This window comes from Anabrus simplex, chromosome 4 (genome assembly GCF_040414725.1).
Source record: "Anabrus simplex isolate iqAnaSimp1 chromosome 4, ASM4041472v1, whole genome shotgun sequence".
Taxonomy (NCBI): domain Eukaryota; kingdom Metazoa; phylum Arthropoda; class Insecta; order Orthoptera; family Tettigoniidae; genus Anabrus; species Anabrus simplex.
The window spans coordinates 452,555,631-452,582,006 of NC_090268.1; the positions used below are offsets into that span (position 1 = coordinate 452,555,631).

Here is a 26,376-nt window from a genome sequence, read left to right on the forward strand (position 1 = left end):
TTTTATTTCAAGAGTTTGTTCTTTGTTAAATTTCCTTCTGTCATTGTTTAAGTTGGCTGTATACCCCTCTTTTTCCCCTTAGTTTGGATCTAGCCAATCCCGAATTTCTTTAATTAATTTTCCACCAATAATGTGTTTCCTTTTCCTCTATGTAGGGGTTTCTTTTCCCGAACCAATAAAGATTTTGTGGGAGGGTGTTTTCTTTCCCCTAACGCCTAGAATCTTCCGCGAGAGGATATAAACTGCTGATTTTAGGGTCTCCAGGCCACTTCTGTTCCATCTTTCAGTGTATTAAGTACATAGCAGGAGGCGGGAAGCGCCTCTTTCCTCGGCAGCGATCTACTACCAGGTAATGGCCTATTAATATCTTCTTTTCTTGCTAGGTCGGCAGTTTAACTCTCGCGGCGGGTTCGAAGCGTTTTCCATCATGTAACCTTTTCCTAAAATGTAACTACTCTTTTCTTCTATTCTCTTGTAAAGCTACATTATGGGATAGAGAGTGCTAACCCTCTCGAGTTCCCACTCACATTGTCTTGAGGTGAACTTATTTTTCTCAACCAATTCTCCCGTAATGTAATGTAAATTGCCATTAAGTCACCTCCGTAGTATGGGATTAGCCCTTGTATTAACGGCCTAGTGCCAAGTAGGTCTTAAGCAAAGTGTATTAGGAGTGCAAGTTCGCCTCCTCTCAAGTTGTATTTTAGAGGTCATGTATTAATCTTTTCTCACCTAATAGACCTCAGTAGGTTGGGTATTTTACCCCTGTGTATACGTCCTTTGAGGACAACTTGAAAGTTGAGTTTGGTGTGGCCTGGGAGAGGCTTAACTTTAAGAGCGAGTGGCTCTTTTCTAAAACTGAGAGTTGTATGCCTCGAGGAGGCTTTGCTGTGTAATTTGGAGCAAGGGCTCCAGGGTTTGATTGGGGTCTTCTGCCCCTTTTGTTGAAATTGGTATATCGTAAAGTTGAGCTAGTTGCTCAAGAATTGTGTTTTCAGGGCTCGAAGCCCAAATTCTTTAATCCCTGTAATTGTACATTTCAAGTTGTATTTCGGCTACTAAGTACCTGTTCTATTTGTTGTTACCTAATTTTGAAAAGAAAATATAACCTTGTTAAAATTTTAAATTTAATTTCTCTTTAGTAGCTTGAGACCTATTCACCACCCAGCACCTTCTTTCATGCTTAACTACCACAAAAACACGGTAACAAGGACCACTGATAACAAAAATATTTGAGAATTAAATTTTAGGCCTTCACCTAAACTACCATTCCACTCAGTGTGAATAAAATTATTTATGGCCTAGATTGTAACAACTTATTTCCCGACTTTTCATACCAATCTTCATTCAGATAGGACCTCTTATAACTTAAAAATTTGAGAATTTAAATTTAGGCCTTCCCCTAAACTACCATTTCTTTCAGCGTGGATAAGATTATTTATGACCTAAATTGTAGTGCCTTATATCCCGACTTTGCATACCGATTATCATTAAGATAGCACTACTAGTAACGTAAATATTTGAGAATTAAATTTTAGGCCTTCCCCTAAACTACCATTTCTCTCAGCGTGGATAAGATTATTTATGGCCTAGATTGTAGCAACTTATTCCAGGACACTACATACCGATTTTCATTAAATTCTCTTCAGCCGATTTCTAGTGATGCGTGTACATACATACAGACAGAAATTACGGAAAATTAAAAAGTGCATTTCCTTGTTACTATGGACACGACCGATACAGAAATACCATCCTTTTTAAATTCTGAGCAATGCACAGACAAAACTCTTATTTTATATATAGATAGATTGTGATCTTTCCTACCTTTAAAGACGCCACTCAAAAAGTTATTCGTCTACTAACGCCATTCCACGCCATCTCTCCACCGAGAGCTCAGAACATACCACTTAGTCGAGTAGCTTGTCTCCTTTCCCCAAGTCTTCCCAGTTCAAACTTTGCAACATTATTGTAATGCTACTCTTTCGCCAGAAATCACACAGAACAAATAGAGTTGCTTTTATTTGGATTTTTTCCAGTTCTTGAATCAAGTAATCCTGGTGAGGGTCCCGTACACTGGAACCGTACTCTATTTGGGGTCTTACCAGAGACTTATATGCCCTCTCCGTTACATTGTTACTACAACCCCTAAATACCCTAAATATCACGTGCAGAGATCTGTACCCTTTATTTACAATCCCATTTATGTGATTACCTCAATGAAGATCTTTCCTTATATTAACACGTAGGTACTTAAAATGATCCCCAAAAGGAACTTTCACTCCATCAATGCAGTAATTAAAAGTGAGAGGACTTTTCCTATTTGTGAAACTCACAACCTGACTTTTAAGCCTGTTTATCACCATATCATTGCCTACTGTCCATCTTATAACATAATCAAGGTCATTTTGCAGTTGCTCACAATCTTATAACTTAATTATTACTCTGTACAGAATATCATCATCTGCAAAAAGCCTTATCTCTGATTCCACTTGTTTACTCATTTCATTTATATATATAAGAAAAGATAAAGATCCAATAATACTGACTTGAGGAATTCCCCTCTTAATTATTACAGGGTCAGATGCAGCTTCACCTACTCTAATTATTAACCTTCAATGGGATGAATGCAAAATTTGAGTAAATTATCTGCATTAGTTTTTATTTTATGCATGTTTTCGTGTGACAGGTACACTCAAACTACCGGCAGGCAAATCTGATTTCACAGTCAACAATGTGGCCATTTACTGTGACTTGAGTGGGTTAATGTGAACAAGCAGTATTATAAAAACCGGTGATTGTAATGGATACATTTTGTTTTTAACAACACAATTATGCCCGGTTGCAGAAAAGTCAATCAAAGTTTGACTGGAGTTTGACTGGCAATCACCCTATGGGAGTTGCAAAAACAGCAATCAATGTTTGATCGACAGTCAATCTCTCATCAGATTTGACAGGCAAATTCATGCTGATCAAGTACTGATTCTCAATTGGTGCTTGCAGTCTTTAAACTGAAGGATGTTCTTCCATTAAATACATCTGGTTAAACATTCTAATGATAAATAAATTCAACTTCATGTAGAAAGTGAGATTTGGGTGATGTACTATTTTGTTTTCTGGAGTCATTATTCTCACATTTAACCTCAAATTTGAACATGGAACTAGTAAATAATAATAATCATATGGCCTCAGCTACCACATGCAGACATTTCGATTTGACGCCATCTAGCTGCCTGCTCGTCAATTTCGATGTTCTGTTTTACTCTAGGCCTACTAGATGGCAGACCGAGTAAACTGAAACTCTCTTGGGCTCCTATGGCTGAGATTTAAAGAATTTTGTCAGGTAAACACCAAATATGTCACCAGAGATCTTTTACATGCCAACATCGTACAACATGGAGTGTCGAAAGTATTTTTTCCGCCCTTCAAAAATTCGACTACCTCTGCCGGGCTTGAACCCGCTATCTTGTGATCCGGAGGCCGACACTCTACGCTGATCCACATAGGCAACTACGGAACTAGTTAATTTATATCAATCAAATCTTGACATAAATAATTATCGCTGGCATACCCATGTAAACCCACACATTTTAGAATTAACAGGCCAATGTGACAAAACTTCAACCTATCTGCAGCATGGTCATTTAATCTTTTGTAATTTTGCCCACACAGCAATTGTTTTTTATCTTCAATTATATGCAAGTATCCCTCAACTATATTAAGTAAGACAGCTCTATCTCTATTATTCATTGAAAAATTTGGCCCTTCCACTTTCTTAGTGGGGATAACACTCATATTGTCGAAAATTAAATCAAATGAAAACCTCAAAATCTGCTCTTTTTTAACCTTTCTCAAACATGATCAGGATCAGCAGTTCCCTAATTTGCTGCCGCTTTGATGTTTTTGCTACACACCAGTGGTAACTAATTGCATTGTTGCCAGATTTATTTCCTTCTCGGATCCTCAATCAGTAAATTGGAGAAAGTTGATCGGGGTTTGGGTTTTCTGCAACACACTCTGGAATTAAAGTTGATTGGCAATCAGCTGATCTGCCATTAAGGACTGATTTGATGGACCTTTTAATGCACGTGTGATAAACAGATATAACTTGAAAACAATATTCCCTCACCGATGGGTAATAATGCAAGTATCACGCTCGAATTATTATTATTTTATGATTATTATTATTATTATTATTATTATTATTATTATTATTACTACTTGTATGTATGACTGTGAAGTGTTACATCCAGTTGGTATTATTACGATATGAATGCATCATTTGTGAGGTTATGTCATAAAACATGTGCTGTACATAAATATTTATATGAGTTCAGTTAATGTAAATACATGTAAATTAATATCATATATAATTTATTCTTACCTGTATATATAATTTGTAATCTGCTACAGAATTTTGAAACACACTGTAACTTCCAGTAAGACACTAGATGATGGTAGAATAATCTGTACATTATAATCCAGAATTTTCGGGAAGGTATTTTTGTAACGTATTTTTCTAGAAGCCTGACCAGGCACATAATTAAGGAAGTGATCTTGACAGAAAGATGAGTTATTGTTTAGTAGAGTTATGGTGTAGCAAGAATATACTAGTGACCTCGTGACAAGCAGTGGTTGCAGTCTCCATACTGAAATAACAGGCAGTTGTTTTAAAATGGCGGCTTTGTTGATGTTCAAGTCGAATAATAATACTAGATTATAAATTCCACCTGTTCAATACATAAGAGTTTTTTACTTAAATTTAAGAAATAGTTCTTAAAATATTAGATATAGGGACATGTTTCAGCCTAAAAATCTCATACCTGAAAGATAGATAGATCAGGATCCTGATTGTTCTTATACATAGCTTTTAACGAAGATCATCATCATCATCATCATCATCATCATTTCCCTTTATCCAGCTGTAGCCGGGTAGGGGCAAATATGGTTCCTCTCCACTTTCTTCGGTCTTTCCACCACTCCTCCTCCAACACTGTGTCCCAGTCCAGGTTTCTTTCTATAATGCTACGTTGGATGGTATCCTTCCATCTCAATCGAGGTCGTCCAGGGCCTCTCCTTCCTTGGATTTGCATTTCCATCACCTTTTTTGGCATTCTTTCGTCGCTCATTCGCTTTATGTGCCCAAACCATCTTAGTCGGCTCTTCTCTATTCTATCATTCATTTTTTCCACTCCAATTTCTTCCCGGATTTTCTCATTCCTTATTTTGTCTCGTCTACTCTTCTGTATCATACTCCTCAAGAATTTCATTTCGGCTGCCTGTATTCGACTCTCATCCTTCTTTGTCATTGTCCAAGTTTCTGCTCCGTAAGTTGTTATGGGTACGTAATACATCTTGTACATAGTATCCTTTGCTTCCATTGGCACATCTTTGTCCCATAACATATTTCTTACACTATGATAGAAACAACTTCCAGCTTGAATCCTTTTACTAATCTCAGCATCCAGTCGAGCATTCTCCATTAATTCACTCCCCAGGTATTTAAACGTTTCCACTACTTCCAGGGGCTTGTCTGCAAGTCTAATCTGACCTTTCCCTTCTTTCTCCCCTCTCGTCATAACAAGAGTTTTACTCTTTTCTACACTTATTTTCAATCCACATTCTTCAATCTTCCCATTCACCACATTCAACTGTTCTTGAACCTTCCTGTCGTCTTCTCCCCAAATCACAATATCATCTGCAAATAACATCATGTTCATTTCTCTTCCTCCATATGCTGCTTTTGCTGTTCTCATGATGTCATCCATTACTATTGTAAACAGGATTGGTGATAGAACACTTCCCTGTCTCAGCCCACTAGTTATTTTGAACCAACTTGTCCTGCCAACTTGTGTTTGCACGCAACTACAACATTCCTTATACAATGCCATGATCATTTTTATTAATCCCTGTCCAATTCCTTTTTGCACCAGACTGTCCCAAACTTTCGTCCTAGGGACACTGTCATATGCCTTTTCAATATCAATGAATGTCATCACCATATCCTTCCCGTACTCCCAATGCTTTTCCATTAGTTGTCTCATAATGAAAATGGGCTCTATTGTTGATCTTCCACTTCTGAAACCAAACTGATTTTCCTGTATCTGCTTCTCAAGCCTCAACCTTATTCTACTTTCCAGTATTCTTTCCATTATCTTAGCAACATGGGATATTAGAGTAATTCCCCTGTAGTTCTTCAAAACTTTCTTATCACCTTTCTTGAAAATTGGGATGATTATTCCTTTTTGCCAATCCTCAGGGACCTCCTTATTCTCCCAGACATTCCTGAGAACCCGATATGTCCACTGCAGGCCTACAGCTCCAGCTGCCTTTATCATCTCCACTGAAATTTCATCTATTCCAGCAGTTTTTCCATTCTTCATCTTTCTTACTGCCATTTCAATTTCATTCATTGTAATTTCTTTATCCATTTCTTCGTCAACTAATTGTCTTTCCTGGTCGTCCATTGAATGACTGTCATCCGTTCTTATGTTCAGCAGCTTCTGAAAATACTCTCTCCATCTATTTCTTATTTCTTCTGGCTTTGTTAAAATTATGCCACCTTCATCCTTCACAAATCTGGTGTTTACTTGATCTCTCTTTTTGTTTCTTAAGATACCATACAGTAATTTCTTGCTGCCCTGCGTATCATCTCTCAATTTCTGTGTGAATAAGGCCCAGCTTTTCCTCTTTTCTTCCTCCACTACTTTCTTGGCCAAATTCTTTGCCTCCACATATTTTCTTCTACTTTCTTCAGTCTTAGATGTTTTCCATGCCTTCCATGCCATTTTCTTTTCCTTCACTTTAATCTTTACCCTATCATTCCACCAGTGTGTTTCTTTGTCTTTCACATTTCCTGATGTTCTACCACACACCTTTTCTGCAGATCCAACTAGTGCTTCCTTAAATCTTTTCCATTCCTCTTCAACATTCCCCACCTCTGTCCTGGGTACCAAGGGTATTATTTCCCTTTGAAATTCTTCTTGTACGCTTTTCTCCTTCAACTTCCATACTTTAATTCTTTTCTCTCTTCTTAATTGGGGTTTTTCAATCTTTCCAACTTTCAATTTTCCTATCACAACTCTATGATCTCCACCAAAGGCTTCTTCAGGCATGGCTGTTACATCTACAAGGTTCTTCCGGTGTTCTTTCTCTACGATTATATAATCAATCATGGTCTTTGTTCGTCTGTCTCCCCAGCCATACCTTGTAATCTTCTGACTGTTCTTCTTCCTAAACCAGGTGTTTCCAACAATCATTTGATTCCTCATGCAAAAATCCACCAACAACTCGCCTTCTGGATTTACATTTCCATATCCAAAGGGCCCTACAACATCTTCCTTTCCTTGTCTTTCCATTCCAACTTGTGCATTTAGATCTCCCATCAATAGTACTTCCTTATCTTCTATCTGTCTCTCCACTTCCTCTAAGAAGTCCTCTAGATGTTCATCTATGCAACCCGTTTGTGGGGCATACAACTGAAATAGATCTTTCACGCCATTTTCAAACTGGAGTCTCATCATCATCATCATCCTATCGCTGACGTACTTTGTATATTCTAGATATTCTTGGATTTCTCTTCTAAGTATGATGGCCACTCCATTTTTTGCTTCAGGTCCTCCGCTGTAATACAGCCTGTATCCTTCTCTCAGAGGGATCTCCCCTGTACCTCTCTTCTTGGTCTCGCACAGTCCAAGTATGGCTATATCTTTTTCTATCATGAAGTCCACCAGTTCTTCTGTCTTTCCCGTCAGTGTCAGTACGTTAACTGTTGCAATTTTGATGTAGTTTGGTGCTGGTTGCCCATTTTTCACAGTTCCCCCAGCACCTGAAGAGCTGCGCGTCGCTTTTAGCAGGGGACGCCCTAACCTTTTCCGAGGCACCATATTTGCTTTGTCCATATAGGCTATTGTTACGATGGGCTCGCCACACCCAAAGGCATTTTATACCTACTGCCAGGTTCAAAATTAGGCCGCCCCTAACATGGAGACAGACGCCTTTCGTAGCCGCTCCTCTGGAGTACAGACGCTACGGGTATGCCCCTTCCGCCATCTCCGCCGTACCGAAGTCCACCTTCTCCGCCGTAGATGCCGTTGAGGTCTTCACTCGTAACCCTGAGCTGGGACCCATACCAGATGTTACACACCGGGTCAGTGTGCTCTGGGACTCACATAGGCAGCGGCGCCACTCCCTGGGTAGGGCTGCCTCCGAAGAGGGTCCCTACCTGCTACCCACTTAACGAAGATCTAAAATATAAATAAGACGATACTGTTTTAGGTACAAATGTGTATAAAATGACTAGCAAGTAGAATATAGTAGTTGTAAGTACTCTTATGACAAAGTCTTATAATCAATCCTTATTGTATATTTTTACAAATGTCTTGTTTTTTAAATGTAGTAACAAGTAGTTAGTTAAAAGTTCAAAAAGAATACTTATATTGCTGCATTGAAATGAAATCTGGTAAATATGGTGCCTTATTCTGGAGATGGCGTAAGGAGCTTATAATAGCTTAATATTTAGGATAAAAGTCACTCTTAGTGGTAGTTAAATTTAAATCCAAGGTTCAAGTTGTTAATTTTATATGAAAAGATAAGACGACAAACTTCTTGAAGCACTTAGAAGCAAGGACAAGTACTCATCAGAAACGTAGCTATTTTTATAAGGTTGAGTAGAGCTTGTGGTGTTATGCCCCTTCGACAGTTGTTATGTTGATTTGGTTAAAGATGAGGTAAAATCCATAGTTGTTTGTCTGTTCAAGTTGTTAATCTTATATGAAAAGATAAGACAACAAACTTCTTGAAGCACTTAGGAGCGAGGACAGGTGCTCGCCTGAAAATGTAGCTACTGTACCGGGAGGTACACCTCTAAGCCGCACATTTAAATCTTGCGCCTAAAAGAACTTCTCTACTGGAGAAATCGTGAACTTGAAACTAGACCTACTTAACCCTTTACTCAGAAGATGTCACTACAGAAATTTGATGTAATTTTGTTCTTGTGAAGTTTCCAGTACTGTGTGAATTTCTACTTGCTTTGTTTACCCTTCATCAAGAAGTTTGGACATTCTTCCATAGATGTCACTGCTGAAAAACTATGATCATGCACCCTGGTGCGAAGTGAAAGAACCTTTCATTTGAAGAAGTTTTTTATTCATAAGTTTTTTTTTACTAAATTACGTTCATTCATTTTTGGGTTGGCAATATTTATCTTTTCTTTCCGCCAGTTTTGAATTTAGACAATCACGAATTTCTGTAATTAATTTTCCGCCTATCACCATCTTCTTCTTCTTCTCCTTCGATTTTGAGTGTAACTTTTAAATCCACCAATAAAGTGAGAGGGTGTGGCTGGTTTATTCATGAAAGGTCTCGAACTTTCCCCGAGGGTTTATAAACTGCGGATTTTCATGTCTCTTGGCCAACTGATCGTCATCTAACTTAGTGTGTGTGTCAAGCAGGAGGCGGGAGGCGCCTCTTTCATCAGGCAGCCGTACACCGACAAGGTAATGGCCAATTAACATCTTTATTTCTTGCTAGCTCTGCAGTTTAACCCGAGAGAGAGGTCCGAAACTTTAACTATGTAACCTACTTTTCTGAAAATGTAACTTCTGCTGGCTTATGTAATAACTTCATAAAATCTTTAACTGTGAATCGGGGATAGAGAATGATGTACCCTCTCGAGCTCCCCTTCATATTGGTTTGAGGTGACTACGTTTTGTAACTGGTTTTCTTCCTTTTCGTAAAGTCTTAATTTATTCTTATATGAGTCACCTCCATAGTTTGGAAATAGCCCCTGTTTTATCGGCCTAGTGCCCTTTATGTTTTAAGAATTCATATCTAGGAGTGCAAGCATTCGCCTCCTTTCATTTTGTATTTGGGCCATTAGAGGAGAGATCCTCACTTGGACTATGTGCAAGTAGGGCAGCATCCTGCTTCATGAATTTACCGAGCTCAGAACACTTTAAGCAAGCTTCGGACCTATGGGAGTAATGGAGTCCCACTCCCATTTGACAGGCGAGGGACTCCTTGGAAACAACTTGGCATACGAAATGGAATTCGATGGGGAGCTATCAATATTAATGAGGCTTATGGAAGAAAGAAGGTAGAACTGGCTAAGTCAGCAAAGAGGATGCATCTGGATGTGCTAGGAGTAAGTGATATTCGGGTAAGGGGAGATAATGAGGAAGAGATAGGAGATTATAAAGTGTACTTAATGGGTGTTAGAAAGGGAAGGGCAGAGTCTGGGGTAGGGCTCTTTATCAGGAATACCATTGCACGCAACATAGTTTCTGTTAGCCACGTAAATGAGCAAATGATGTGGGTAGATTTGTCAGTGGGAGGAATTAGGACAAGAATTGTGTCTGTGTATTCACCATGTGAGGGTGCAGATGAGGATTAAGTTTTATGAAGCAATGACTGACATCGTGGTCAGGGTCAACAGCAAGGATAGAATAGTGCTAATGGGCGATTTCAATGCGAGAGTTGGGAATAGAACTGAAGGATACGAAAGGGTGATTGGTAAATGTGGAGAAGATATGGAAGCTAATGGGAATGGGAAGCGTTTGTTGGACTTCTGTGCTAGTATGGGTTTAGCTGTTACGAATACATTCTTCAAGCATAAGGCTATTCACCGCTACACATGGGAGGCTAGGGGCACCAGATCCATAATAGACTATATCTTAACAGACTTTGAATTCAGGAAATCTGTTAGGAATGTACGAGTTTTTCGCGGATTTTTCGATGATACAGACCACTATCTGATCTGTAGTGAACTAAGTATCTCTAGGCCTAGGGTAGAGAAAGTGAAATCTGTCTGCAAACGAATACGGGTAGAAAATCTCCAGGATGAGGAAATTAGACAGAAGTACATGGATATGATTAGTGAGAAGTTTCGAACAGTAGACAGTAAGCAGGTTCAGGATATAGAAAGTGAATGGGTGGCATACAGGGATGCTGTAGTAGAAACAGCAAGGAAATGCCTAGGAACAACTGTGTGTAAAGATGGGAAAAGGCGAACATCTTGGTGGAATGATGAAGTGAGAGCAGCCTGTAAACGTAAAAAGAAGGCTTATCAGAAATGGCTCCAAACAAGGGCCGAGGCAGACAAGGCTTGGTACGTAGATGAAAGAAACAGAGCGAAACAAATAGTTGTTGAAACCAAAAAGAAGTCATGGGAAGATTTTGGTAATAACCTGGAGAGGCTAGGTCAAGCAGCAGGGAAACCTTTCTAGACAGTAATAAAGAATCTTAGGAAGGGAGGGAAAAAGGAAATGAACAGTGTTTTGAGTAATTCAGGTGAACTCATAATAGATCCCAGGGAATCACTGGAGAGGTGGAGGGAATATTTTGAACATCTTCTCAATGTAAAAGGAAATCATCATGGTGGTGTTGTAAACAGCCAAGCTCATGGGTAGGAGGAAAATGATGTTGGTGAAATTATGCTTGAGGAAGTGGAAAGGATAGTAAATAAACTCCATTGTCATAAGGCAGCAGGAATAGATGAAATTAGACCTGAAATGGTGAAGTATAGTGGGGAGGCAGGGATGAAATGGCTTCATCGAGTAGTAAAATTAGCGTGGAGTGTTGGTAAAATACCTTCAGATTGGACAAAAGCAGTAATTGCACCTATCTATAAGCAAGGAAACAGGAAGGATTGCAACAACTATCGAGGTATCTCATTGATTAGTATACCAGGCAAAGTATTCACTGGCATCTTGGAAGGGAGGGTGCGATCAGTCGTTGAGAGGAAGTTGGATGAAAACCAGTGTGGTTTCAGACCACAGAGAGGCTGTCAGGATCAGATATTCAGTACACAATTAAAATATCACGGAAGGTTCAACCTTTTCAATACAAAACGTGTTGCATAAGATGTTCACAACATAATATTTATTAAATAGTTAGAACCAGTTTCGATGCTCATTGCGTCATCATCAGCTATAAAAATTACAATGGGCAAAGTACATGTCATAAAAATTGCATTAATAATTCTTGCATGGCTCAATACAAATGGTAGACTGCTTTTTCTTAAAAGCTAGAAGAACTTAAGTAAAATATGATGATGTGATGTGACACATAAAAGCATAGTAGTTTGATGGGTAAGTATTGTGCATAAAATTGAACTGATGCTTTGAACATGAAAGTCTGAATATGATGATAAAACGATGTGGTTTTTACCACTGATGATGACGCAATGAGCGTCGAAACCGGTTCTAACTATTTAATAAATATTATGTTGTGAACATCTTATGCAACACGTTTTGTATTGAAAAGGTTGAACCTTCCTTGATATTTTAATTGTGAATCTCAGTTCAATACGGGAAAACATGAAGTTTTTAACTTATAAAGATATTCAGTATGCGCCAGGTAATTGAAAAATGCTACGAGAGGAATAGGCAGTTGTGTTTATGTTTCATAGATCTAGAGAAAGCATATGACAGGGTACCGAGGGAAGAGATGTTCGCCATACTGGGGGACTATGGAATTAAAGGTAGATTATTAAAATCAATCAAAGGAATTTATGTTGACAATTGGGCTTCAGTGAGAATTGATGGTAGAATGAGTTCTTGGTTCAGGGTACTTACAGGAGTTAGACAAGGCTGTAATCTTTCACCTTTGCTGTTCGTAGTTTACATGGATCATCTGCTGAAAGGTATAAAATGGCAGGGAGGGATTCAGTTACGTGGAAATGCAGTAAGCAGTTTGGCCTATGCTGACGACTTGCTCTTAATGGCAGACTGTGCCGAAAGCCTGCAGTCTAATATCTTCGAACTTGAAAATAGGTGCAATGAGTATGGTATGAAAACTAGCCTCTCAAAGACTAAATTGATGTCAATAGATAAGAAATTCAAAAGAACTGAATGTCAGATTGGTGATACAAAGCTAGAACAGGTCGATAATTTCAAGTATTTAGGTTGTGTGTTCTCCCCGGATGGTAATATAGTAAGTGAGATTGAATCAAGGTGTAGTAAAGCTAATGTAGTGAGCTCGCAGTTGCGATCAGCAGTATTATGTAAGAAGGAAGTCAGCTCCCAGACGAAACTATCTTTACATCGGTCTGTTTTCAGACCAACTTTGTTTTATGGGAGCGAAAGCTGGGTGGACTCAGGATACCTTATTCATAAGTTAGAAGTAACAGACATGAAAGTAGCAAGAATGATTGCTGGTACAAACCGGTGGGAACAATGGCAGGAGGGTACTCGGAATGAGGAGATAAAGGCTAATTTAGGAATGAACTCGATGGATGAAGCTGTACGCATAAACCGGCTTCGGTGGTGGGGTCATGTGAGGCGAATGGAGGAGGATAGGTTACTTAGGAGAATAATGGACTCTGTTATGGAGGGTAAGAGAAGTACAGGGAGACCAAGATGACGATGGTTAGACTTGGTTTCTAACGATTTAAAGATAAGAGGTATAGAACTAAATGAGGCCACAACACTAGTTGCAAATCGGGGATTGTGGCGACGTTTAGTAAATTCTCAGAGGCTTGCAGACTGAACGCTGAAAGGCATAACAGTCTATAATGATAATGTATGTATGTATGTATGTATGTATGTATCTAACTGCTATTTCTGTTTACAAGAAGGCCCTATAGGTTGGGTATGAGATACCCCTGTTTCAATTTGTAAGCTGGGCCATGGAAGGCCAAAAGATGTAAGATATTTTTTGGTGTTGCCTTGAGTAGGCTTGAAAACTGAGAGCCTGTTAGCTCTTTTTCACCGGGCGAGTTGGCCGTGCGCATAGAGGCGCGCGGCTGTGAGCTTGCATCCGGGAGATAGTAGGTTCGAATCCCACTATCGGCAGCTCTGAAGATGGTTTTCCGTGGTTTCTCATTTTCACACCAGGCAAATGCTGGGGCTGTACCTTAATTAATGCCACGGCCGCTTCCTTCCAACTCCTAGGCCTTTCCTATCCCATCGTTGCCATAAGACCTATCTGTGTCGGTGCGACGTAAGCCCCTAGCAAAAAAAAAAAAAAAAAAAAAAAAAAAAAAGCTCTTTTTCAAATTAAGATTACTGAATGCCTTTTGAAAGCTGGATATTGTATGTTGGGAGCAAGCGCTCCATGTATTGAGGGATTTCTGCCCTTGTGTAAATTTGAGCTAGGAGCTCAGGAACTGTAAAGTGAGGGCTTGAAGCCCAAGAACTGTTTATACCACCAATTTTGTCTTTCCTAGACTTGTTTATGAATTGCTACTTGTACCTGTTACATTGTTATTTGTTGATTTTTGAAATTCTAAAGAAATATAAACTTTGTTAAAGTTTTAAATCAATTTGTGACATTGTAGTTAGACCCATTCACCCCAGCACCTTCTTTAACCTCTTTCTGCTCCACGGATAACCCTGTAACATTTACAATTAGCTGGTAGACGTGGTTGCAGTTTCTTGTATTAAAAGTCGAAAGGAAAGTGTGCGAGGTTGAGTAGAGCTTGTGGTGTTATGTCTGAAATAAGAGGAGAGTGAAATGTTAAGGAATAAAATTAAAGGAGAAGGAGACAACGAAGGAAAAAAGCGATGTGTGTGACGATTACTTACCCCTTCGACAGTTGTGATGTTAATTTGGTTCAACATGAGGTGAGTTGAAAAAAATATGTTGTGTGTGATTTTACTTATCTTTTCAACTGTTGCAATGTTAATTAGTTGCCATGATAGCGTTTGAATGACTGATATTTGTGCTTCTAGTGTTATACCGATGTGAGATTGGCGGGGGAGGGTGTGGAGGTGGGGGTGGGTTGGGTGGGGTATTATGTGTATTGGATGTGGTTGGCTTGTGGGGGCGGATGGGGAGGGAGTTGTGTTTCCTAAAGTGGGAGGGGTCTTGGAAGACGATAATTTTAGATTGTTTAATAAGTTATTGTATTTATAGTGTAGAGATTGCAACAATTTTGGTAAAATCTCATATAATGGGTTTTTGACTTCAATAATATGATTAAGTTTTGAATTTTTGTTGTAAAATTGGTCTAAAAATATGTAGATGTTTTCTAATTCGTTCATTAATTTCCTTTACCTACTTTGTTAATAATAGTGAGGTCTTAATCTATAGTAGTGAAATGATGACCTGCTTCTTTATATGAGAGCTCATAGCTGAAAATTTATTGTGTTTGGAGGCATTATAATGTTTGTTGATGTTCTCGGAGTGAAGTGTTTTGTTTGTGATACTGTGATTAAGGTTATGTGTGTGTTAATTTGTAAATAGATGTGAATAAATAACTGTACAAACTGACAGCATTTCGTCTTTCTGGATACGTTACATTCTGCAACTGGGCATTAGTATTTAAATTAGGTGGTGGTGATTATTGTTTTAAGAGGAAGTACAACTCAGCAACAATCCTTAGTAATTATGTGATCCAACAAAACACTGTGGTCTGAGAAGGTTAAGGCATGCTGAAGGCCATCCACTTACCAGTTCGGAGTGTCCATAACCAATCAGGATATTCATTATCTGACTTCAGTTGTATATCCTGGCCTTCTTTGTTAAGGTTACTTCCACAAACGAAGTTAACAAGTATGTTTGGGTCCTTCTCTACAGGAAGAACTTTCTTCTCCATCACAGGTCCCAATTTTCCAACCTTCTTCCTCTTACCAACCAGAGAACCTACTGTAAAAAGACATAAACAGTCAGATATAATTAACTCAATAGCATGGAATCCTGCACTAGGTACAGTATGGTTGAAACATTAGCAGTGCTGTACTTATACTCAACATGAAGCCTCTGCATTATACTACCATCTGTTGCAGGATTGTCAACAAAATCAATCTTTTTTTACATAAGGTTAGTGTATTTTGACAGACATATCAACTCTCTCTATTGACTGCATTTTCCTTTGAACAACTTGAAAGTAATTAATTTTAGCACCATGCCAACCAATCATGACAGGTAACTGTCAAGTCTGGCTCTCTAATGAGAACATTTCTTTGCTTTTGAAGAACAGTTGAATGGATACATGCTAAAATGGGCTAACCATCATTTTCTTAAATTAGAGAAAAGGATACTTTTTCACTGGAAAAAATAAATATTTGGAGGCTAAAATTAACATATTTTTTTGTTTACATCTGAAGGAAGCAGCTTTACTTTTAACACTGACATACAACTTCAACCGTTTTACTGATAATCACAACAGGAGGGTGGGGACAAATTATGTTTAGATGCGGCTACTTAATCATAATCCAGACCATTGAAGAGAGGTTCCTCAAATGATAGCTGGTTGTCGTCATGGGGTAGGTGCCGGGGGACTTAAAATAAGGCACTTTCCCGGCATTTGTCTGGAGGGAATGCAGGAAAAAGCCAGGGGTAAAATTACATTCACAATAGCTGCTGTCAGCACCAGGATTCGAACCTCGGATCTCCAAATGTTGCAGCTCCTCAGTCCGGTGGTGGTGGTGGTGATTATTGTTTTAAGAGGAAGTACAACTTGGCAACCATCCTCTATATAACACTAATCAGAGGAAAAATTGAAGGGATCCGACACTTCGAAAACTGAAGATATCGGCCAAAGGAAGATAAGGGCCACAAAGGGCATGAAAATGAAAGACTCCCTAGCCCTCGCAAACCTAATAGCGTCGGGGTCGGAAAAGAACAAGAGTTGACCAAGGGAGGTCGGATAGGATAGATGAAAGTGAGGAACCTGGCACAAGTAAGTGGAAGCAATGCCAGGACTCAGAGCCCCTGGGGCCCCTTACGACAGGCAGGGGATACCGTGGGTGTTATTCTAGCGCCCCCTCCTCAGTCCTCTCGTGGAGCGTGAGTTAACACTAAGCTACGGAGGTGAATGGAACACAAAATACTGTGCTGGAACATGAAGACACAAAGCGCGTTTAGGGTAGGGGTGTGCCAATCCAACTAACGAGCCCAAATGGCAAAACTCTGGAAACGCACACGGCCTAACCACCCAAAAGCTGGTTCTATTCCCGAGATTTTAACAGTATTAACTTTCACGCATATTTACAGTCTCTCCCCCTGAATATATTCTTTTCCCTCGGTTCACGTCTGTACGTAATTAAAGGACCACAACTAACCCTTTTCCTTTTTCTGCTTTTCCCTTTGACAGTTTCTAACATTCCTTTTATGTTTTCTGTGTCTTCTGCTGGTGGAACTCTGATTATGTTCACATAAATTATCATCGCCTTCAAAAGCAGAAGCCATCTTTTCTTGGTTTGTAAACAGACCAATAAAAAACAATAAATGTCCGTACAACACTTCACAATTTACATAAATGTAGTGCACTGAATACTCTTCTAAGGCAATACATTATTAAAGTGAAAATATCTGCATCTTTTATTTCATTTTGAATTAACATCGTACCAAAATGGACGTGTATCATGGACTACCAAATTCTGTTAAGATGCTTTTAGATATCCCAAGAACTTCAAAGTCTTGCCAATTCTTTATAGGTAATTGCCTGATGGTAGCCCACTTCCATAAATGTACTTTATATCATTAACAGCAGGTCAATTTTCACAAATTTGATGGTTAGCCCGTTTTTGCATTCACCCATTCAGTTACAACAACTCGGTTGATAGCGACCTTAATTCCGATGGTAATTTGTAGATAGATGATGTTACTGCGGTGGAAATGAGGCAATAGCGAGGTGTGTGTGATGGATGATGAGCTACCAGCTTGTGCATCAAGTGGCTGTGCATTCCAGTGAGAAGGCAATTCAGAAGGAAGTATTTGTGATGTAGGATTATATTGTAACAAACTTCTGTAAGTGGCAAAAATACCAAGTTACAGCAGTTGCAATTCATGCTCCTAACTTGTGGCCTCCTCCTACGCTAGTGAGTGTAGCGACTGTTCCCAATTCAACTACAACAACTAGGAGAGTACCACGGAGGATTTAGGAAAAGACAATCATGAACAGATTGTGGACAATAAATCCATTCTTATATATCTGAAACTTAGGAATAAGAAACTGGTGGCGACCTTCATCAATTTAAGATGGCCTATGATTCCACTGATCAAAATATCTTAAATCAAAATTCTGAAAGAATTAGGTCTGGGCAACAAAACAAGAGTCATCATTCAACTGATTACGATGGATACTCTCTCTTAAGTTACAGTGGCAATTAGTTACAGCCAAGGAAACCTCTGGCCCTACTTGTAACTTTAAAGAAATGAATTTCTAAAGCAAGATTTAGAGGAGAAATTTCAGACATCTTTGACATCAGGATTGGAGCTAGGCAGGGAGAATGGGGTCTCTCTCCTCATCTCTGTAACTGTATGCTTGAGAAAGTACTGCAATACACGAGCAACAAGAGGAGCTGAGTAAAGAAAGTGTTAATTTAAAAATTAAAAAAAAAAAAAGAATTTGCCTTACGTCAAACCAACATAGATAGGTCTTATCAGATGATGGGAGAGGAGAGGCCTACGAGCTGTCAGTGAAGAGATGGCATGGAATGACATTAGTAGACGAATTACTTTGAGTGGTGTCTTTAAAAGTAGGAACGATCACAATATGAAGATAAAGTCGGAATTCAAGAGGACAAATTGGGGCAAATTTTCATTTATACAAAGGGAAGTTAGGGATTGGAATAACTTACCAAGGGAGATTTTCAATATTTCCAATGTCTTTGAAATCATTTAAGACAAGGCTAGGAAAACAAGAGATAGAGAATTGTGATGATGATGATGATGATGATGATTGTTGTTGTTGTTGTTTAAAGGGACCTAACATCTAAAGTCATCGGCCCCTAATGCTACGAGAAGGACGGCATAATATGATAATTAAAATTTTTAAATGTATCAACTGATTAGAATTTAAAACAAGTGAAGATGAATAATGATGGTGAATTTCAAATAATCAGTGGATGTAATTTGCAATGCCTTATTTTTTGGTAAAACGAAAGATGATAGGTTATGGTAGAATAAGGTATTGCCTTAAAATTCAATAATATATCATGCAAATGACTATTTTAAAAAGCACATTAAAATTTACAAACACAAACTAAAACAGAGTCAAATTAATACAATGTGGTGAACAATAATGGAAAGTCTAATACGAAACACGACTTTTATATGCGATAAAACAAACCACTATCCCTCATAAAATACATGACGAAGTCTGCTGACTGCTCGTCATCCCGCAGGATGACGGAGATGGTACTCAGGAGTTTTAGACTACGGTGCAGATCGGTCAGGTCACTCACACCGTAAGGATGTGTACCATGGTGCACCATTCCTGCGTCCAGGTCAGGCCAGAAAGAAATCCAGAGTAGCTCATCTCCAAGTAAATTTCTAATTTTCATTGCTTCTTGGTCGTGGGTCCGCAGTGATAATCGGTTTTCTTTTTGCCGGCTGAATTTCCTTCAACTCAATCGATGGATGTCTCCATCTTGCCAATCAATTATTTACGCATAGTTAAATCCTAATCCTTGATTTAAGGAGCCTAACATCGAAGGTCATCGGCCCAATCCTAATCCTTAACCTGAAGTGAACTACAACTATCTACTTATCCTAGTATAACATAAAAATGCCAATAAGTTTGACCACTATCATTTATTATAATTGAAAATTTGAAAATGAAAGAAAAATGAAATATAATTTGAAATTAGTATCTCTCTTCATTCAAAATTCGTCAATGATTGAAGTAATTTATCAAAGATCTTTGATTGAAACAAAAAAATATTCACAATTATGTCTCGAAAAGTAGAAAATAAATCTGAAGTAGTTCTTTGAATCCTGTTGCCTGTAAATTAAAATCACATCTCTTGTTCAATTCCTTCGTGATTGAATGAAATTATAACTCCTACATTCGTTAATGTTATAAAATTTACAGATCTATCTGGAAAATCATTGATCATTCATTGCCTTGACTTAAATATCCCAATTTTATGTATTCATATCTTCACATCATCATAGTTAATTAATAATATTGAAGATTCCAATAATATTAACTATCAAAAATATTGATCATATTTGTACTGTCGAGGATATCAATCACATCAGTTGCCTTATATGTGGACAAGTCAGAAAAAAAGATAAGCGATAAGTCATTCATTACGTATGTATTCTTCAACATCTATGATCATTACTAATAGCTCATGTGGATATCATTCCTCTCGTAAATTCTACGAATTAAGTTAACTGCATAAATGTATCACATGCAGCATATCAACATGTCATCACTAACTTACAACACCTCATTCATTTTTATTTACGAAAATAAGTATGGTATGTCATTTAAGAAAACTCTAATAACCAATATCTCTAGCAGTTATGTGTCAGTAACCTCACCAATAGCATCATTGTGACAAGTAAGTATGGTATATTTATTTATTAAGCGAACATGACTGTGGTTGAAATCTGAGTTAATGTTAGTCAATATTCTACTCCTCGATGATTTATATGTGCCTACCCCTATATGTGAGATATATAACTCATATTCAATATTGGATATGGAATACCTAAGAATTATTACTCATCATGGAGTTAAATATATATATTATTAACCTCAAATTGCATCAATCCACTCAATATAACCCTTGCACCAAATCATTCTCTTCTTTATCGATGAAATAATAACTATCACCATCATTATTCTTCTGCTTAGTCACTCATTCTTCCTGTATATATTATCCGTTTCATGTTTTCTTATCGTATTCCTTCTTTCATCTCAACAACCCTTATGAACACCTTAACTTGACGCATATTAATCCATAATCATCATCCATTTTCATTTTCAATCTATTTCTTCTTAATTCATCTCCGTATCATTTCATATTACTCATATGTCTTCACATAATCCAACTATAACCTATGTAAGGCACTGTATCACCTCCATTTTATAATACACCAACCATAACTTATTCATTACATTAACCACAATGTTGATATAACTCATAATTCACATACGCTAACCTCTTCTCTATGTTAGACAACATTACAAACGCATTGGCAACTTACATATATCACATTCACATCCTAGCCAAAGAATTGTTATTTCGTTTAGATGACTACCTACCATCTTTACACTGACACATGTATATGATATCACATAAAAATCCACTCTTTATGAGCTAATGCGAAGATTTCACTGCTTCACTATCTGAATATCACAATAAAATAATATTTCATTTCAATTAATTTTTACATTACTTATTGCATAGATGTTTATGACTTATCTTTTTCCCTCTGCTCCAATGACGTTGGAATCAGATGTACTGGGCCACCTGCTACATTCTCCTGGTCTCTGGGATGCTGTAGGACAGGTCCCGCTTCCTCTCCATTATCTCAGGTAAGCCTTCCCCGGACTTCGACCAGGGTCTGCTTAGCTCATGTTGACGGGCATGTCTTTAGCAAATGTAACAAAAATGTAGACTAACATAGTCAGTTTCATCATCTTAGGATCTTCACTGCCTTCTAATATCAATATATGTGTTAAATAAAGCATTTCTCTAACTATCAATGCTGATATTCTCTTCTAGATTACCAAGATGTCTGCCTAGAATTCAACTATATATTTAGATTTGTACTTTATATATTGATTCTAATTGCCATGACTTCGATATTTCTTGCTAGCAAGCTTTAAATGTTAACTGCTGCTGCCGTTCAGAATTTGTGACGTAATCCTTTATGTAATCTTCTTGTTAATATGTTATTTTTATTTCTTGGCGTTATTTTATGCTCAATGCAATACTCTGCCTTCTTCTTTCAAATGATGTAGTAATTCACTCCGAATATTAGTTAGCTGTTTACTTGTCGCCTCGATTACGCTATATGTATTACTCTCTCGTGGCAACTGTGTCCATTTTAGTTCCAACTGTCAATTTATGACAGTGAACTGGCACAACGGTACACGAGGGAGGGGGTTCTAATTTCAGTAAACAGGAGTAATACCACTGCTTCCGTCCATACCTTCGTTGTACCTTTTATTGCTCTCAGCTTATCTGGAAGTTGAATGGCCTGCCACTCCATCTCCTAATGGGACATAACCAGCTGAGAGCGAATATCACTTGCTGGACCTTGTAAGACAATGTAACTGCCTCCTTGGCAGCCTGATCAGCTAACTCATTTCCCTCTACACCCATGTGGCTTGCCACATAAACGTGATTCTGGTGCCGGTGTTCGAACACCTGACCAGCAGGTCCTTGACCCGCTGCACCAGAGGGTGCCGAGAAAACAAGTATCAATAGACTGTAGCCAGCTTAAGGAGCTGGTACACAGCAGAAAGCGTCGGCGCTCATCGGACAGTGCGTACCGCAGAGCTTCACAGATAGGATACAGCTCTGCACTGTACACACTACAGGTTTCTGGGACAGCAAAAAGAACGCACAGTCCACTTTTGTGTCTGTTCTTGAGCCATGCGTGTAAACGAGGACTGAAACTGGGCACCGGCCAACAACGGACAGGAAGAACCTCCGATAAATCGAAGGGTCCGTGTTTTCCTTCGGACCAGTGTGCATATCCAAGATTATTTCAGGCTGTTGTATTATCCACAGAGGTACCCTGCCTGGTTGTCTGACAAGGCAGGGAACCGAAGGTACATCAAACAATCTGTGCCTGCCATCCAAGCATATTCCAACTGGCCACGTTGCTCGAGGATAAGCAGTGTGAAGTGGCATCTGTCACAAATTTGCAGCATAGGACAGAAGCATTTGCTGGCGCCTCAGGTGTAAAGGCGGCACACCAGATTCAATGAGCACGCTAGCAATGGGGCTTGTATGAATAGTTCCTGTTGCCAACTTAACCCCGCTGTGGTAGATGCTATTCAGGTTTGCAAGGACGCTTTGCTGCATATGCTGCACTACCGTAGTCTAACCTGGATAAAATGTGCCCTATAAAATAGTAGGAGCACTGTGCAGTCAGCCCCCCAAATAGTACTGCTAAGAAACCTCAAAATATTCAACTTCATAGTGCATTGCACTTTTCATTGCCCACGATAATTTGGTATTGAAAAGGAGCCCAAGAAATTGGTAAGTATTAACTACGGGAAGAGTGAAATATCCTAAATAGTGCTCACAATGCGAGTGAAGAGTGCGCTTCCAGCAAAAGTGTACAACAGAGCTCTCTGTAGTTGAAAACCAAAAGCCACGTTCTAAAGTCCACTGTTCGACTCTCCTAATAGCTTGCTATTTGCGAGCTATAATGCAGAGAAAAATCGTCTACATATAGCGACGGTATTACTGCTGAACTAACAGCAGCAACACTACCATTTCTGGCAATCGTGAACAGAGTGACACTAAGAACCGATCCCTATGGAACTCTATTTTCTTGAAGGTGGTATTGCGAATATGCCCTCCCTACTCAGACACGAAATAAACGGAGGGACAAAACATTTGCAATAAATACCGGCAAGTTACCTCGGAATCTCCACTGATGCAGGACTGAAAGGATACCATATCACCATCATGCTTGCCATCACGTTATCCTTAGCTGCCTTCTTTGCTAGATTCAATTTTCTAGTAAGTTCCTTCAATTTCTCCTTACTTCCACAGCCATTTCTAACTCTATTTCTTTCCAGTCTGCACCTCCTTCTTAGTCTCTTTATTTCTCTATTATAATAAGGTGGGTCTTTACCATTCCTTACCACCGTTAATGGTACAAACCTGTTTTCGCATTCCTCAACAATTTCTTTAAACCCATTCCAGAGTCTGTTTACATTTTTATTTACCGTTTTTCACCGATCATAGTTACTTTTTGACTCCGAGGACTGAATGCTAAGGTGCTGACCATTCAGGCATGGAGCCAGACATCCTTCCAGTTGACTAATGGACCCCCACGGTCAACATGGAGAGCCTACAATACATAAACTAATATTATTTGATTTATATCTCTCAAACTACTTTTATGGTTTTTGGAAGCTTCTGTCCTGCAGAAGTATAACTACTGACATTCTGAAATAAATCAGAGTAATAAAAGAGACTATGTCACAAGTTGGAACAGACCCCATGTGGAATCAGCAGACCAGATACTACAGGTTTCGACAACCATCGGGAGCATTCGAGAACATCGGCGTATAAGTTAGTGAATATATAAATCTTTATGTTTTCATCTTGTGTTAATTACAGCATGCCAGTTGCGACCAGAGGCCACACAAATGTGGAGGCTCAGCTAAATGAACTCTTCGATATGATAATGAAGAAAATTACAGTTTTCAATTACAAAAGCCGAGGTGAATATTCCTGGGTGGTGTTTCTAGCAGATTTTCAAAAAGCTTATAACTCTGGAGAAAAGGGTGTCTCTGTCCACATACTATGGGGACTTCGTCTGGATGGGAAGACCCTACGATTAGTTCAAGCCACTCTGAGGAACACAATGTCCAAGGTCAGGTTCAGAGGTGAACTATCTGAAAGCTTTCCAATCAGAACAGGAGTTAGACAGGGAGATGGTCTCTCCTCCATTCTCTTCAACTGTCTCCTGGAAAAGATCATTAGGGAATGGAGAACGATGCTGCCACCGAGAGCTGGGCTGAAGCTTGGGTACAAGAGAGACAACCTCATTGTCCCATGCCTAGCCTTTGCCGATGACCTCATTCTACTGGCAAACAATATAGAGGAGGCTACCTACAACTTGCAGAGTCTTTATAGTGTAGCGGTTAAGACTGGTCTGAAGATCAGCATCCAGGAGACTGAATTTATGACCAATATCAAGGAGGCCCCTTCTACAATCCCTCTCACAGACGCTACCATACGAAAAGTACCTGCAGTTAAGTACTTGGGAGAATGGATCTCTGCGAATCAGAACGAGAACCTAGCCATAGATGCCAGATGTACCAAGTTTGAAAGGATTTATCACTCATGTCACAATATCTATTCATCTAAGTGTTTCTCCAAGAACCTCAAACTCAGACACTACAACTCGGTTGTCAAACCATCTGTTCTGTATGCTTCTGAGTGCCTTGAAATAGCCAGGAAGGGCCCAATCAGAAGCTGGAGTTAAAAGAGAGGAAGATCCTGAGGAGGATATTAGGACCAATCAGAGAGGAAGGAGACATTTACAGAATCCGCCATAATGATGAACTGTATGAACACCAGGAGGACATCGTCACATCTATAAGGAAAAGGCGCCTGACCTTTTATGGACACTTGGCCCGTCTGGATTCCAAAAGACTCACCAACAGGATATTTACAGTAACAGGAAGAGGCAAGGCTTCCAAGTACAAATGGATCATGTCAGTTAATTCAGATATGGAACAACTAGATATCCCACTGGAACAAAGTCATGACCGGCTACTGTTCCGTCAAGCCATCCGACACAGAGTTTTTCCAACGTCCCTTACAAGTAAGAAGACTACAGGAACTAAGTGGACAGAGGAGAGAAAGCTGGCTCATAGTCAGCAAATGAAGGACTACTGGAAGAAGAAGAAAGCAACAACTTTACCGAAGAGTAGATACGAGCCCCGTGGTCCTCAGTAGGCCTAAATGACAAAGAAGAAGAATAATGAAGAAATGGAGGAGAAGATGGAAAAAAAAATTAAAGGACATGAAAGAAGGCCAAAATATGACTATGGGGAAGTTGAAATAAGGCTGTAAGAAATTAAAGAAGGCTATAAGAAGATGAAGGAAAGCCAGGACAGGGTGATAAAGGAGATATGAGACAGCCAGAAGGAGTCATAAGACAGCCATAAGGTGATGGAAGACAGCCAAAAGAAGACTGAAGACAACCATAATAAGATGGAGGACAGCCAGAAAACAACCAGGAGATGACAGAAGACGGCCAGGAGAAGATGGAGGATGACCGGAAGAAGACAGAGGACGGCCACAAGATGACAGGTAACGAACAGAGAAAGGTCAACGAGGGTCTCCATGAGATAAAGCATGTTCTGCAGGTCGAAGCTCTGTCATGTGGACCTTGTTCAGTAGACTGCAAGTTCTGTTCCAGGAGGGAGGCTGAGCATGAAGTTCCCTGCCAAATGACTACCATGGAGTTCGAAGGAAACTGGATCCGTGATGCCAGGATGGAAATGCAGAAGGATAGGGATCATTACCTTACCCTGGTCCCCCTGGCTTACCAGTCCACAGTGCACAAGGCTACAGGATCTACTCTAGCGAGAATGCCACGTGAAAGAAAGCTGCGCCTTCCAATAGATTTGGCCGAGCTGAGAACCATGTTGCCCCGACCGACACGCACCGCCTGGATCTGATAAGGAGGGTGTAAATGCCGCTACCCTGAAGAGTATGAGCACAGAGAGTGATCGAGTGATGACGTGATACGACCAACAAGTTGACAGCATTGGAAATCATGAGAACGACCTAGGACGGCTACATAACCCCGTAAGGAAGAAAGGCTTGTCTCTTCAGTTCCAGTCTCCCATTACAATTAAATTCTCATCTAATATCTAATATCTAAAATCTCCTATCTCTTCCTATATTCTTTTGATTTCATCATCATCCGCTAAGGTAGTAAGCATATAGAACACTGTCCTATTGTGGTGAACACTGGTTTGGTATCTGTCCC

The 26,376-nt window shown here is 39.2% G+C and overlaps 1 protein-coding gene across 1 annotated transcript in view; it reads right to left on the bottom strand.

Moving 5' to 3' along the window:
* The window catches only part of mRpL54 (mitochondrial ribosomal protein L54), a 76,285-nt gene that overhangs the window by 36,512 nt on the left and 13,397 nt on the right, over nt 1-26,376 (bottom strand). The window contains exon 2 of the mRNA XM_067145933.2: nt 15,388-15,582. Coding sequence (XP_067002034.1) covers nt 15,388-15,582 — 195 coding nt within the window. The remainder of the gene's footprint in view (nt 1-15,387; nt 15,583-26,376) is intronic.